We start from the raw sequence: 17,046 nt of genomic DNA, 5'->3' as shown, positions 1-17,046 counted from the left end.
TGACCCGCACTTTCAAAGTGTAAAATTAACAAACATTTATTGTTAGATTCATATTTGTGGGCAGAAAATCTTAATCTTTCATGTTTTTACCAGACATTTTAATAATGTTAGTTATGTTTTTCATGGCTCTTAATTTTACATCAAGGTTAGTTGATGGTTATTCTTTTTCATTGGTTAGCCTTAAACATTTAAGCCAATGTCTCGTTTTACAGTAATCTTTTTTAAAAAAATTTATTTATTTTATTTATTTATTTTTGGCTGTGTTGGGTCTTCGTTGCTGTGCGCGGGTTTCTCTAGTTGCAGCGAGCAGGGGCTACTCTTTGTTGCAGTGCGCGGGCTTCTCATTGCGGTGGCTTCTCTTGTTGTGGAGCTCGGGATCTAGGCTCGCGGGCTTCAGTAGTTGCAGCATGTGGGCTCAGTAGTTGTGGCTCCCGGGCTCTAGAGCACAGGCTCAGTAGTTGTGGTGCACGGGCTTAGTTGCTCCGCAGTATGTGGGATCTTCCTGGACCAGGGTTCGAACACGTGTGCCCTGCATTGGCAGGCAGATTCTTAACCACTGTGCCACCAGGGAAGCCCTACAGTAATCTTTTGATAGAATAAAAACATCAATGGTATTCCACCTCTTATAAAAGTTATTTCCCCTCTCTCTCCGTCTGTGTTTACTTGATGTCAGTTCTCTTGGGGCTCGCGTAAGAAAGGAGTGGCCCTGCTACTTTATAAGAGGTCTGAGTTTTACAGCTACTGAGAGCTTTGGATCCTGCCACCATTCTTTTCAAGCATAGCAAACAGGTGTTGTCTATCTAGAAATAAACCTTATCTGAAGGTTTGGAGTTGGGTAAAGCAGATCTTCTCTCAGGTTTCAGCTTGCCTTTGGTCATAGTTGTGCTTTTGTGCTTGGTGAGGATGGTTCTTAATTTTGTCTTGGAGAATGTATAGCACTGGTCTGGGCCATGGTATTGAGTTGAACAGTCCCCGTCTTACTTCATAGGGCTGTTTTGTTATCTGGTTGGTGCTTGATGCTTCTCTGTCTTAGCTTACTTAAACGTTTTGAGGTATGGAGAGCTCACTCATGGGAGGAGATGGGCTCATGCTGTTAGAATCTTCTTCAGTCAGAGAACCCTGTTTGCAGTGGAGTCTTCTCACATTATGGAATAGGCCGTGTGGTAATCGTGCAGCTCAGTAAGCAAAACCAGTGAAGGATGACAGAACGTGAAAAGGAAATACTGAGGTGGATGCAGGCTGGAGTGGGTGGTAAGAAGCATGGGTGAGCATCAACTTCTTAGGTAACCTTTGTTCTGACTCAGAGTAAAGGGAAGTTGGGATGAAGCATACCATTAAGGCATTTTGACTTAACTGACTTGTCGGTGAGGAGGGTGAGAATAGAGACTGGAGGGAAAACCCCATATTATCATTTCTGGAGTAACAGGGTAAGCATTTTTAATCCAATCCTGGGCTTGGGGTTTTAAAATGTGCAATAAAGTGAGTTATTGTGTGGGTTGGAAATACAATGTAAGATACTATGGTAAAATTATGGTAAATGGTTTTATGTTACATTCTCCTTTTCTGAGGAGGGTAAAGGGCTATGGACTCCCACACCAAGAACTACTCCAGATAGGAAAGCCATGGCGGAGAACTAGAGGAGATGTGTGTCTCAGTCTGAGCTGTCATCTACAGAAAACTTGGCACTCCCTGTCCAGGCTGTCTCAATCATGTTTTGGAAGGAGGGGTCACCTTCAGAAGCTTTATTGCTGGCACCCAGGCCTTGTTGTCCTAAGAGGTATGACCCACCAGGGCATGAACTCTCCAGTAGGCTCGGCCTCCAACAGTTATTTCTGTTGCGTTTCATGAATGTTTGTATTTGTCTGGTCACCCCTAGGCTGAGTTACTGGGGCCTGTCTAGGGAGGAACAGTGCCTGAACAGTTGGAGGAGTCAGCCATTCAGCGTGAATGCACTGGATTTGGACAATACCTGCTGGCTCTCTGGCTTCCCACCCTTGAGGTGGGGCTGTTCCCAAAGCCCTGTCAGGATGGAGGAGGGGATGGTGTGGGCTGGAGGAGGAGGAAGAGCTCCCTGCCGGGAGTTACTTGAGTTTTCTCATCCAGCTGTAATTGGTTTAAAGTAGAATCCTGTATCATTGGATTTGAACTGGATTTTAGGGGTCATCCAGTTCAACCTCCTCATTTTGCCTGTTGGGAATAGACACCTGTGAGGGTTCCAGGACTTATCCCAGACCAGAGAGGTAATGAGTGGCAGTGTTGAGGCTAGACCCCAGGTCTGTTGATTCAGTAACAATGCTTCTTCCAGCTTGGACTGTGAAGGGGTAAATTGTAGCATGAATCTGGGATGCGGTTAGGGGGTGCAGCATGGGCTGCTCCTGAGTCAGTAAGTTACACTTAGGACACTGGTCCCTGGGCTATAGGCCGGAACAGGTGACCTGCAAAGGACCTCTGACTCCCATGACTTGTAAGCACGTTTTGGAGAGGGCTGTGATGTGATTGTTTCCGTGTCCGAGGGGTGCATCTAGGCATACCAGCGAGTCTCCTCTGCCAAGGGTGAGATGAGGCAAGAGAAGATTCTTGGGGAGGAAGGCAGGGGCGTCTAGTTGAAGGCGCTCTCCTCCTGAGTGAGCTTTGAAGTTGCAGTCAGAGGAACCTGCTCAGACTCTTTAGAGGCCAGACAAGTAGTATCTACTGTGACATTTGGAAACTGAAAAGTAGAGAGGGAGGGACATAGTGGTTGCTAGGAGTGTGCGGGTAGTACATAGTACAGGTCCTTTTATGGTTATAGCTTTCTGCACTTGAGTACTTATTTCTGCCTAACTGGCTAATGCAACTCTCATTTTAAGCTATCACAATGACTGTAAGCCTTATCCCTTTCATTCTGGTTATCTCTTTAATTTTTCTGCATGTTGGAATTGAAGATGGACTATAAAAAGAGAATTTTTATAAACTCTGAATTTTTATTAATACATGGCTTATTAGAATATCTGGCAAACTGCAGGGTTGGAAAGAATGAACCTAGTTTTTGGAAACAGTTTTTCTTGTTCTGCTTCCATTTATTGATCACCTACTCTATGGAGGCAGTGTGTGTAGTCGTTAAGCACAAGGGCTCTGAACGACACTACTTGGGTTAAATCCTGGCTCTGTTATGTATAGTGTGTGACCTCAGTTAAGTTACATACCCTCCATGCCTCAGTTTCCTCACTTATAAAATGAGGATAATACCTCACAGGGTTGTTGTGAGGGTTAAGTAAGTTATTAATATATGAGTTAGGACAGTGCCTGGTCCACATTAAGTGCTGTTTACATATTAGCTGTTATCACAACCCAGGCATTGATCTAGGCCCTTTGTCACTTAACTTATGAGGCAATTGAAGTCAAGAGAGATTTAAAAACTTGCTTAAGATCATCCAGATAAGAAGTGGCTAAGTTGTGGCTTAAACCTTCTCTGTCTGACACAAGGTTGGCTCTCAACCACTCTGCTGGCTTTCTGAGGTGTGGCAAATCACTTAACTGTATTGTAGGTTTTATAGCTATCTACCCATCTATCCATCTATCTTCTACTTTCTAATTTGGATTTTTCATTATGTTCTCATTTTGTTAATAAAATACATTTCCTTAAAATATCTGTGACTTAAGAGTTATAAATAAAATATAAAAGATAAAAATAAAACAATTGCTCTTACAATAATGCTGCTCAAATAATTAAAGAACTTTAAAAATCCATGCTAACAGTACTAAATTATGAAAGGCTTAAAACGTCATTTCATGTGACATCTGATAATGGCTATCAGTGTTGCCACACACATGTAAGTTGCGTGGAAATTAAGACAGTTATTATTAGGCATTTTAAGCATACCATTTTAAAACAATCATGGCATTAATGTTTTAACCATTTGCACATTTTAATTACCAGGAGGAAAGTATATCAAATTTTTATAGCTCATGGAAGGCTCCCCAGCTAGCACCCTAGATTGAGACAAAGAGAATTAAAGCCCGAGAAGTGAGACAAGGCTGCTTAGCAACAATGACAGGTGAGGTTGATGGGAATTAACAGCTTTTGACTGTTAGCAGAATGGCAGTGTAATGGGATCTGCTTATGGTAATGAAGCATTGACTAGATGGCTGAATGTAATGATGCATTCTCATTTATTTCATAAAATTATAGATGATATTGAGCCCAGAATGTTTAGATTTCTGTACTATTTATACTTTTGATATTGTATTGAAAATTAGAATCATATTGTATAGTACTGTCAACTTTGTAATTATCTTATGGAGAAACTTATTCAATGGAAAGGAAAGTAGCAAAATAAAAGCAAAACAAAACATCCCACTACTCCAGTAAAACCACTCAAAACACCAATACCTTATCTTTCTCAAAGTAGCTGCAGTTTAAGGGAGCATTAATATGTCTCTAAATTGGAAATTGTCCAACTGTTCAGGTTGCTGAAAAAAAAAGAAAGCCGATAAAAAATTTAAAAATTTATTTATATCTTGTCTCTGGGCAAGGTCTAAAGAATTGTTGTATCAAGATGAAGTAACCATTCTTAAGGTTTCTTTAGCCAGGACACACTCAAGATCAAAACAATTGACAATGAAGGAAAAGATGGCTCAATGCATGTGGCAATGTGACATTAAAGATTACATCAGATACAGTCTGTCTCAGGAATGACCATATGCCCTTTCCATCTGATGTCTGTTTCAGGACTCAGACAAATGAGTTAAAGGTTTTAGATATGCTTTAAAGGATAGTTCTTTCATCACCTGTATTAGGTTTGTTTACAAATCAAATGTTTCAAATTGATCACATGTGCATACTATCAAAGGAATGAACATAATGACAATATTTTTCCTAAAAATTTGGATGCTGATTCATTTCAGGTTATGTGGGTTTGTAACATTGAGTACTAGGATGAAGTATAGATATCTTGTGTTCTTTTCACTTAGAGAAAGAAGAGAATTTATTTTTTCCCTAGTTTTAAACTAATACTACAGGAATGAAATGGGAAGAAATAATAGTTCTTTTCTAAGAAAGACTTTTCTAAGGATGGCTTTAAAAGAACAGGCAAAGGAGAGCAGAGCCATGACCGTTGCAGCTTGAATCGAGATAAGCAGAAGTGTGTGTGCTCAATGTCACATGGCAGGAGGCTTTCCCCAGAGTGGTTTGCCTGTCCAGGGAGCTGTTTCATTTTGTGTCTGATAGAGTTTTACTTTGGAAAATACCCGGTTCCCTGCCTGTTGCTTCATTATGGATTATACAGGTAAAATTAAATTTAAAATATTTTCCAGCCATGTAGAATTACTTAAAATACACTATTTTGAATTAGTATTTTAAAAATTACATTGGTTATATTTGTAAATAAATGTGTTTTAAAAATTATTATGCATGAATTTATTCCTGAGTATGTATGAATTTGTTGTATACAAATTGTGATTAATTTAGGATAAGTACTTAAGGGAATTTCTCAGACATACCCTTGTTGTTTCTTCTGTTTCAGTTTGGGTCATACTCAAACAGACTTAAAATAAACTGCAACCCATATTTAATCCACATTTCTACCCTCTGGACCAGAAGGTTTAGAATACAAATATTTGAGTTCAGATTATGCCACAGAGAGAATAAAATATATACACAGTCTACAGAGATTGTAAAACGTTTTTGCCATTGTGTTGGTTTTCTTGTGCATGTATGTGGCCTGATCTTTCAGATGTGGTTGACGTAGTGAAGTGAATTGGAGAATTTCAGTTTTTATCCTAAATTTTGAGTATAACTGACCTCTTCCTTTTTTAAACTGCTTAGCCTTGTTCTCAGTTTCTAGTTTCACTGAGTGGTAAGTTGGTACAAGAATAAAGTTAAGGTGAAGTTAACCAGGGGTGGTGTTTCTTGATGATTAAGTGGGGGCTTCCTTTAGATTGGATGGGGTGAAGGTGGGGTTGGGAGGTGAGGTGATGGTAAAGAGATATGGACATGGATCTTTGCCCAAAACTTGTGCAGGTAATTCAAAATTATATTACCGTAAATTCGAACTTTTGGGTAACGGTGACACTGTTTTCTGACAGATTCCTCTTAAACTAAACAACTAAGACTTTGGAAGATTTTTCCACCAGGGCAGGGACCTACTTTCCATACCCCGAATAATGACAAAATCCCAATGTGTGTTTAAATTAAACATTATTTACATGTTCTTTATAAATGATCCCTTTTGATCTATGGATGGATCTTTGGCAAGATAGCTAATTATGGTAAGAAAATCAAATTTTTTGTGAAATTGTTAATAAAATGCCATTTTTAGGCACTTGCTATGTAAAGGACTTCTGTGGTAAATATATTTTGAAGCTAAAACATTTAAAAGTAATTAATTATCCCAAATACCCAAATATGTTTTTTCTATAAATCCATATTTCCTATTTTAGAGTTCCTTTATAGCAAATACTATAGTAGTATCTCTTTCTCTCCTTCTCTCTTGCTCTCTCTGGATTTTGAATTGCTTTTCCTTATAACATTAGTGTACCAGAATTTCATTCCAGGGCTCTGAAATAGAATATAATTACCTGTTAGAAGGCTCACTGTATGTGTGATACTATGTTGAAGCAGAAAGGACTACATTTTATAGACATATACAGAGAAATCAAATTTCTATAATCCCACCAGGGAGCTTTACTATGAGTTTGTTTTTAATTATAAATTTGTACCTTTTTTCCAAAGAACAGAATCATTGATTTTTTTTTCATTTTTCTATAGTTTATGTATTGCCATTAAAACACTTCTTTGTTGTTTTTAAGTAATACTTTATAAATGCATAGGTGGTATTTTAAAAGACACACAACTTTAACATGCTAAATACACATCAAGAGGAATAGTAAGAAAATAAAGCTTTAATGTGAACAAAGGATACAGCTCCAGAGAAATTCCAGATATGACACTTTTAAAATTAGGTCTTGTATGTACTCTGAAGAGAATATGTGGTTTAAGTTCTTACCACACTAATAGAGATAACATTTATTAAGCTAGTTGTCTGATGTGGTAGGAAGCTATTTTGAGTATTGTCTTCTATGGTGATTTTTATAAACATTTACATATTTGCAAATATAGGTATATTTAGTCTATTAAACTTTGAAGAAAAGAACACACATGTTTTCAGTTCATGGAAGAGTGAATTCTTTTGCATTAGAAAAGAGAATTTATTTATTCATTTCAGTTCAGCACAACCACTTTTGTACTAATGACAGCATCATAGCACTAAAGGGGATACCTTCCAGTAGAAAACTGAGTCTTGAATATTCAAGAATAGATGTATTTTATTTTGTTTTTCTGGAAAGCTCTTTCCCCCATGTGGTTTCCATGTTACCCATGTGGTTTCCTCTCAGTTTTTTCAGGTCTTTGTTGAAATGTCATCTTTTTAGGGTGACATCATCTGACGGTTTTACCTAAAATAACCCTCACGTTCAATCACTCCTCATTAATTCCTCTTATCTTTCTTTATAACATGTACTACCACTTGATATATTACATATTTGTTTGTCCGTCTCACCCTCTAGAATATAAGCTCCAAAGAGGAGAGAGTTTGTTAATGGCTGTATCCCTAGAGTGCAGAACAGTAGGCTTTCAGGAAATAGTTGTTGAGTCAATTTATGAATGGGGTTTCTTCTAAAAATTACTATTGATTTACTTTAAGATTTTCACTATTATCTTTCTTTATCAGCAACATTCTAATTTAACAATAATTATTTTGACCGCTAAATTATTTTGAATATTGATCTCTTCTTTCATTGTTAATTTTATCCTGAAATTAACAGTACTCGCTTTACTAATGGAAGGGCAGGGTCACAGGCAGGCAGGGTCGCAGGCATGCATAATTAGACATAATTGATAACCCAAAGATCATTTTAGTTTTGGAATGTATTATGTGATTTTTTTGAAGGGGCGAGGAGGACATCAGTCAGTTTTATTCTTCCTTCATTTTCTTTCATGATGTTTTCCTTAGGCAGGCCATTAATATTTGTCTTCATTCTCTGAGCTCATGCCAGCTGCCCAGAGGAGAGAATGGGAGCAAACTAAAATTTTGGCATCTGTTTTGTCAAAGATGGGTCTTTAGCCATATGGATTCCAACCTTCTGAAGTGTTTAGAAATACCTCAGGCATCCAGAGGTTATAGAAACCTTAATAGGAGTCAGAGGTTGTCATATGTGTCCAGATTGCTGGCAAGTGAGACCTAATTTTTTTTTTTATATACATAAATTTATTTATTTAATTTATTTATTTTTGCTGCATCGGGTCTTCATTGCTGGGTGCGGGCTTTCTCTAGTGCGGCGAGCAGGGGCTGCTCTTCGTTGCAGGGCCTGGGCCTCTCATTGCGGTGGCTTCTCTTGTTGCGGAGCATGGGCTCTAGGCATGCAGGCTTCAGTAGTTGTGGCATGTAGGCTCAGTAGTTGTGGTGCACGGGCTTAGTTGCTCCGCGGCATGTGGGATCTTCCCGGACCAGGGCTCGAACCCGTGTCCCCTGCATCGGCAGGTGGATTCTTATCCACTGCGCCACCAGGGAAGCCCAGAGACCTAACGTTTTTAACATACTGATCCTGCTATAGTTATCTAAAAAGTAGACGTCTTGAAAAATATTGCAGCCTTTAACTTACTCTTAGAAATCTGTGCCAAGAAATAAATATAGGGACTCAGAAAAATGTATTTATATATGCATATATACACCCTCACATATAAGCTGAAGAAAGAGCTTCATCAGTGAGTCAGCAAGAAGTTGTCACATATAGACTATGGCCTCTGGTGGGAAGTACCAATTGTCACTCGGTATCTGTGACGGATTGGTTTCAGGACTGCCCTCACCCCCAAATCCACGGATGCTCAAATCCCTTATATAAAATCGTGTAGTATTTACATATAACCTACATGCATCCCCTCTGCATATTTTAAGTCATCTCGAGATTACTTATAATACCTAATATGTTATAAATGCTATGTAAGTTGTTGTAAATACAGTGTAAGTGCTATGTCAATAGTGTGCATCAAATTCAAGTTTTGCTTCTGGAACTTTCTGGAATTTCTATTTACCGAATATTTTGATCCGCAGTTGGTTGAATCCATGGATGTGGAACCAGTGGATATGGAGGACTAACTGTATCTCTACCCAGGGATCATTTTCTCATTCTACTTTTCCTTTTGCCTTTCTGATGGCCACATCCACCCCCATTTGTGTGACTATTCATGTGCAACATCTGGGATGCAATTTGAAATAGATCTTATGTTAAGATACTATTCTGGTTTCAACCCTTTTGAAGTGTATTGCCCTTTCCCACTTCCTGCAGTTGTGTCTCAACACTATTATTGATACAGGCATACCTCGTTTTATTGAGCATTCTTTTATTGCTCTTTGCAGAAATTGCATCTTTTTACAAATTGAAAGTTTGTGGCAACCCTGCTTCAAGCAAGTCTATCTATCAGCACCATTTTTCCAACAGATTTGCTCACTCTGTGTCTCTGTCTCACATTTTGGTAATTCTCAACATATTTCAAACTTTTTCAATATTGTTACATTTGTTATGATGGTGACCTGCGATCAGTGATCTTTGGTGTTACTACTACAACTTGCTGAAGGCTCAGATGATGGTTAGCATTTTTTAGCAATAAACTACTTTAAAATTAACATTTTTTTTTTAGACATAGTGCTGCGGCACTTAATAGACTACAGTGCAGTGTAAACGTAACTTGTATATGCACTGGGAAACCAAAAAAGTTGTGTGACTTGCTTTATTGTGATGGTGTGGATCCGAACCCACAGTATCTCTGAGGTATGCCTGTGTTCTCCACTGGTTGTTGACCTGGACCACTTATTTTGGCAGGGATGCATTTTTCTTAATTTTTGCAATTTTCAGTATAGTCGTTTCTGTCATTTTTAGTTTTTTTGGTGACCCTTCTCTTTTAAGAATTTTCTTCTCCATATTTTCAGTTGATTTCTATTTTCCTTTCATTTTAGTTGAATTCTTAAAATATAATTTTGGTAATTATTTTTTTATTTTTCAAGAGGCATTATAGAAGAGTAGTTAAGAGCCTGTGTGTTGGAACCAGACTGCCTGGGTTTGAGTCCCAGCTTATCACTTAGTAACCAGTGTGACCACTGTCTATCAAATGTGCATAACCCTACCTTGTAGGGTTGTTATGAAGATTACATAAGCTGATACATGTGAAGTTCCCAAAATAATACCTGGCACATAGTAAACATTTAGTAAATATTAGTTATTATTATCTTAGCTACAACAAAATATTTGTTCTTATGTGGCATCACTGCAATTTCTTCATAATGGTTCAGCATTTTCAGTAAGATAAAGGTCAAATTACCTTGAATAAATTATGCACATCCATACAATGGAATATTATGTAACCATTTAAAGATGAGATGGATCTACATATTCTGACCAGAGAGTTATTAATGATATTTTTTAGATGATAATTTGCAGTTCCACAATCATATAATAATTTAATGTTTAAAAACTGTGTTATATAAAGACATGTCTTTGTAAACTTTAGAAAATATTGGAAAAAGTATATACCTTAGATAAATGGATGGAAAAGAAACTTGAGCTTTTGAACTTCCTATTTTATATGATTTTAAAAGTGGGATTATTGAAAAAAACACACTTTTTATGCATTTCAGTATTTTTAAAATATTAGAACAAAACTTTCTTTGCTTGTGTTGGATAGACATTCTAATTAAAGTCTGTGCACTTATAGCTTTTAGAAAAAAACAGATTTCTAAGAGTAAAGGTAATGCAGGTAATGAGTCAAGAGACAAAATAATAATATCTTCTTTGTGTTGATGGATGAAAAAGAATTATGCGCACTTGTACACAGGGGTACACTGGTGTGTGCACACAGCGTTAACATGACTGCGTTACTCGGGAGAAATGACAGGAATTCTCACAAGGTAAAATGAAGAAAAATAAGGCAAAAGAGATGGAATAGGAGAAATATGTGTACATACATATATTCCTAGAGTGGTGGTTTTCACATGTGAATAATAGTTGCAAAATAAATAATAATGTATTCACTAACATTTGAGTGCTCACTGGGTGTTAAGCAGTGTTCTAAGTGCTTATAGTATTATTTTACTGTTACATTTGCTTGTGAATTTATATGCCCAGAAAGTGTGTGGAATAGTGTACATATTTTCACATATTTGTGGTTGAGTGTACAACCCCTGATCTGTCAGTCTACCACAAGCCTACTGAAAAAACAATGAGCTCTGGAGTTCTTTTAAAAGGTAGGTTATTTTTCTCATTTCTGATACTCTTAATTCCCTTGAGAAGTTCTACTTGATGCATAAAACCAAGAACCCTGATTTGCATATCTTTGTGGTTGGTTGCTATAAAGCCAATATTTAAATTTCTCTGAGGTCTCTTTTAGTGCCTGGTATCACAGGATGAATATCCTGTCAGGAGGGTGAATATATATGTGGCTCTTGGTCTGGTGCATTTTGTGACAAAGGAATTCCCCTTTGAATTGCCTGCTCCCCTGAAGCCCCTGGAGCCTCTGGCTCAAGCAGCGCAGTCGGTCTGTGCAGTGTCTCTGACGTCACCAGTGTATGCATAAGCCCTGCTATTGTCTTACTGCTATAACAGGGCTGGGGATTGCAGTATCCGCTGTTGCTGCTGCTCGCAGTCTTGCCCCTGCTGCTACCTAGTCCTGCCTCCCTGCATCCCAGAAGAGCCACATCGGCCTGCCTTTCCGTATTGGATTTTCCAAAACAGCTCTTCGGTTTTTGGTGCTGTAGGAGACCTTGCTTTTCAATCACATGGGAGAACACTGGAGCTTGTAAGAGGAGAATCTGGCAGCTGGACACAGCTTGGACTGCATTGTCTGTCTTCACGACCTCTGCTGTGTAGCAGCTCATCTCTCCACTCTCACACGTACACTCTCCTCGATTTTTCTTCCTTCCTTTTTTTCCTTTCTTCTAATCTTTTAAAAGCAGCCTCTGGAGCCAGCCATGTTTGGCACTGAATCTTCATGTAAGTAAATGGATCTCACTTTGCTGTTTAGAAATCTGTTTGCTGTCATGGTTTCACTGGCTTGGAGTTCATATCACTTTGCCTTAGGTCATTAACAGCTTTTGTATTTTTGGCTCTAATTACAAAGAAATTGGTCTCAGGGAAGGGACTCCCCCTTATCTGGGTTATTCATCCTTAAGGCCAGGGATGTCAGTGTGGTCAAAACCAGGCCTCCAAGAGGGAGGGGAGGAAGACAAGAATTGGGGCAGCCTCCCCAGAACGTGTTAATTGATGGGATCAAGTCTGTCACTGATCTATTGTTGTGGGTTCTATAATGGTCCTGAACCCTAAAATAGATACTGGAGGATCTGAGATGATAGTGTTTATTAAAAAGGAAAAAAGGGCTTACATTTTTTATCTAAAAGGAGAATGGGGGTATCATTATATCCTCTTCTTCCATATTTTTACAGAAACATAGGAGTAGATATTATATGTAGATTTAAAGAATAAGAAATAAGCTTTATTTTTAAAGATGGATTTTTTTTTTTTTTTTTTTTTTTTACACAATGGCTTCAATTTTGATATGCTGGCTAGTGCCACAGTCCAGCAGCATTGTATCTGTCTTAAAACTTATACAATGAAATTGCTTTGGTGCAGAGCAGGCCCTGCACAAGGGGCTGGGCTGGATGGCACTTGTAGACAGCTAAAACGGGTATTTGAAAAATGATGCCCAGCCTAAGTAATGAGGATTATTTAATGCTGGATGTAGAATAGTATAACTTGTCGATGCAGTTATACAGGCTCTGCAGAATATTTTGTCATTATCCATAAGCAAAGGTGACAGTTAAGAATTTCTAAAGAGACTCAACCTGCTGACCTAGAACATTAAACATTGGCAAGACACTATCTTTGTGGGGAGAGGGGGTTAGGGTAGGAATTTAGGAAACACATTTCTGATGAATATATAATCCAACCTTTTCTTTCTGATCTCAGGTGATCAGTGTGACTATTTGTGCATAGCTGATGATTATTCCAGAATAGTAGTATTTCAAGAGAGCTAATAATCCTCAGTTCTTTTGTTTCTTGATTGGCTTTTTTAAAGGGTGGATTATTTTTGTTGTTTTACCTAGAAGCTTCCCATTTCTGAAATTACCACACTGCATTATCAAGGTCAAGATAGAATAACAATGAGATGTAATGTCCCATTCAGCACGTGGCAATTTTATTTTCTAATAATTTAAAAATGTTTTTTGAATTCACTTAATGATACATTTGGAATTATTGTCACCCAAGAAATAGAAACAGATTATTTAGTGGCAAAGACCTTCCAGTTTCATTTCAGTCATGGAATTTTGTTTATGTAGGAACCTAGGTATAGATAGAAATATTTATCTACTAAAGGAAAATTAGTCTTATTACTTTGTTTAGCTGAAAATGGAAGTTGAAACTCAGTGTGGGACTCTTTGGGTTCTTGGCATAGGGACTCTAGCATTGTGTGGCCAGGTTTACCAAGCAGACATGTTGACTTTCTTGATCATTAAACCTGATCTTTTGATAATATCACACATGTGCTATGTGCTCTGTTTGAAAACTGCTGGTTGCTTTTGGTCTCCATAGCTACCAAATTACCGTACAGGTAGAATACCATTCAGAAGACAGAACATCATCATGTAGGTTTTGGGCATTTTTTGACTTTACTGAGTATTAAATTTTGTTTCCTGCTTATCCCTAGAAGACCATAGATAGATTTGTACTGTCAGTGGTTGTAAAGTGTTGAGAATGGACTGCTTTCTTTAGATAAGGAGATTCCTTAAATCTGTACTCAGAGTTAAGACAATTGTATTTTCTTTGTGTTTTGAGGCATAGCTTTTCTAGACCTATAATGTCCATCTTTTGGAGGCTATTTTATAGGCTGAGACTATCTGTATTTGGAATATTCTGAAAAATAGTCACATTAAAAGTTCTAATTAGTTCAGAAGGGATCTTCCAAACCACCTAGGATATTCTTACTAAACTTTTACAATAAATACTTGTTTAGCCATCTACTCGATGTACAGTGCTGTGCTAGATCCTGGAAAGGTCTGTTTTTTTTTTTCTAACATATTCTGATTTCATGATTCTTATCCTTGATTTCTGGTTGCAGTACCTTACTTGTATTGGATGCTTTTACTTTTTAAATTGAGGTATGGTTTACATACAATAAAATGCGTAAGTCAAAGTGTGTAGCTCATTGAATTTTTGCCTGTGTTTACACCTATGAAACCACTACCCAGTTTGAGATACAGAACATTTCTATTACTCCGGAAAGTTTCCTTGTGATGACCCTTCCCAGTCAATTTTACTTCTCCTCCTCACCAAAAGGTAATCACTATTCTGAATTCTTTTGACATAGTCACTTGTACATGGCTCTTTAAAATTTTCTTTCTCTCCTCCTTGCTCTTGGCTTATAAGAGAAGGAAATGTCAATAGAAATGTCCATGTCTTCATTTTCAAGTACTGGATTGATTAAGTTGACTTTTTGTTTCAGACCTTTGAGGTCAGGAATTTGAGGTAACCTGGGTATCACATTATAACATGTTTTGTCTCACTGAAAATAGTATTGCTTAATTTAAATGCCAAAAAAGCACCCGCCTCTTCCATACACACACACACACACACACACACACACACACACACACACACACACACATACACAAAAGAGCCTTAAAAATGACAAAAAATTTACCTGGAAGAGTAGACCCTTGTTTATCAAAGTTAAAACTTACATAGTTATGGCAACAAAATTAATAACTGCTTTGTCTGACCTCGTTTCAGTGAATACCTTCTTTTTCAAAAAATTTTATTTATTTATTTATTTATTTAGGCTGTGTTGGGTCTTTGTTGCTGCACGCGGGCTTTCTTTAGTTGCAGCGAGTGGGGTCTACTCTTCATTGCAGTGCACGGGTTTCTCACTGTGGTGGCTTCTCTTGTTGCAGAGCATGGGCTCTAGGCGTGCGGGCTGCAGTAGTTGTGGCACTTGGACTCAGTAGTTGTGGCTCGTGAGCTCTAGAGTGCAGGCTCAGTAGTTGTGGCGCACGGGCTTAGTTGCTCCACGGCATGTGGGATCTTCCTGGACCAGGGCTTGAACCCGTGTCCCCTGCATTGGCAGGTGGATTCTTAACCACTGCGCCACCAGGGAAGGCCCAGTGAATATCTGCTTAATTCACTTTAGAATAACTCCAACAGTGCCTGTCACATTTTTTTCTCAGTGTATCTGAATCTCCCATAGTTGTGTAAATTGGGCACAATCTATTTTCAGCCCACTTTTAAATGGAAGTGTTCTATGTTATGTGTAGATTAATCATTAGTACAAAGCTGGAAGTATAGCTTCTGTAACTCTGTTACCATCTTGATATATTTCACCAAGCTTTTCCTTTACTGAAATTTCCCATGTCTAAAAATGGGAGAAGTAAGTCTGCTGTTTATCTGCTTTGAGGAAATGCAATTTTAGTCTGTGATCAAAATAATTTAGGTTTAAGAAGAAAGTACTAAAAATAAAGTTTTGTGAGGGGAGTGGTCTTTAAAATGCATATTTTAGGTACTTAATGATAGTTCATATTTTAAAATTGATAAATTGAATTCTATAAAAATTAAAAAATTTTCATTTCCTTTTAAAATTTTATAAATGGAGAAAAATTTCATCTTTTCTTTTTGTGGAGTAAGGAACACTGGTTTTGTACTGCATCCTTCCTCATAAAGCCAGTTATTCTCCAAAGAGTAAATACTTCAAGTACTTGGGCGTTTATTCAATTAGCGTTTATCTTGCTCGGTCCTCCTCCTGTTTCCCCTCCCATGTTTAACTTTTTCAGGCCTCAAGGGTACCATTTAAGATGTGCTGTGGTGGGAATTGTGCCCTGGTCTAACAAATTAATGTGTCTTCCAAAGCACCTACCAGTGAAGAGAGCAACATCTTACCTTTTCAGAAAGTGTGCCCTTGGGGCAAATAGTGTCATTTAATCCCTCCTCTCAACATTTTGTTATAGTCGTGATATATTAGAAAGAACATCTAGTGTTATCTCGAAAGGGAAAAAGAAATCACCGAAGTCCGAACAGAGCAGTAGTATTTTGTGAGCTTAGTGGTGATGGGGAAATGGTGGACCTGTGTGTCAGAGCGTCAGTTCTCTTTAGCTCTGGTGTGGCTGGCCCACAAGTCTTCCCTGCCATTCTCTGCATGCCCACATCACCTTCAGTAGGCAGCTAGATGCTGGAAAGGATTTGGGGCATGGGTGATGCCCCATGCAGTTTTCTTTGATGGGCACCAGAAGTGCAGCTGTTGCTTTCTTTTTTTTTAAATAAATTTATTTATTTGGCTGTGTTGGGTCTTCGTTGCTGCATGCGGACTTTAGTTGCAGTGAGCGGGGGCTACTCTTCGTTGTGGTGCCCGGGCTTCTTATTGCAGTGGCTTCTCTTGTTGCAGAGCACGGGCTCTAGGCACGTGGGCTTCAGCAGTTGTGGCACGCGGGCTCAGTAGTTGTGGTGCACGGGCTTAGTTGCTCTGTGGCATGTGGGATCTTCCCAGACTAGGGCTGGAACCTGTGTCCCCTGCTTTGGCAGGCAGATTCTTTTTTTTTTTTTTTTAAAGAGTCTGTGCTATCTTTTTTTTTTTTTTTTTTTGCTGCGTTGGGTCTTCGTTGCTGTGCGCGAGCTTTCTCTAGCTGCGGGCAAGCGGGGGCTACTCTTCGTTGCGGTGCGCGGGCTTCTCATTGCAGTGGCTTCTCGTTGCGGAGCACAGGTTCTAGGCGCGTGGGCTTCATTAGTTGCAGCACGCGGGCTCAGTAGTTGTGGCTCACAGGCTCTAGAGCACAGGCTCAGTAGTTGTGGCTCACGGGCTTAGTTGCTCCGTGACATGTGGGATCTTCCCGGACCAGGGCTCGAACCCGTGTCCTCTGTGTTGGCAGGCGGATTTTTACTGTGCCACCAGGGACGCTCCGGCAGGCAGATTCTTAACCACTGTGCTACCAGGGACGTCCCAACAGCTGTTGCTTTTTATTTTCATTACTGATGAATGCA

The 17,046-nt window shown here is 38.6% G+C and overlaps 1 protein-coding gene across 8 annotated transcripts in view; it reads left to right on the top strand.

Moving 5' to 3' along the window:
* Positions 1 to 17,046, top strand: part of ST7 (suppression of tumorigenicity 7) — a 261,269-nt gene that overhangs the window by 40,946 nt on the left and 203,277 nt on the right. Inside the window, exon 1 of one of the 8 annotated variants that reach the window (XM_057550036.1) lies at positions 11,679 to 12,018. The exons of the other annotated variants lie outside the window; for them this stretch is intronic. Within the exon in view, the coding sequence (XP_057406019.1) occupies positions 11,997 to 12,018 (22 nt within the window). The 5' untranslated portion in view covers positions 11,679 to 11,996. Of the gene's footprint in view, positions 1 to 11,678; positions 12,019 to 17,046 lie in introns of those variants that run through there. 8 annotated transcript variants of the gene reach the window in all.

This window comes from Balaenoptera acutorostrata, chromosome 7, assembly GCF_949987535.1.
Source record: "Balaenoptera acutorostrata chromosome 7, mBalAcu1.1, whole genome shotgun sequence".
NCBI classification, from domain to species: Eukaryota; Metazoa; Chordata; class Mammalia; order Artiodactyla; family Balaenopteridae; genus Balaenoptera; species Balaenoptera acutorostrata.
The sequence above is the reverse complement of the archived record's forward strand: the minus strand, read 5'-3'. Positions and strand labels throughout refer to the sequence as shown.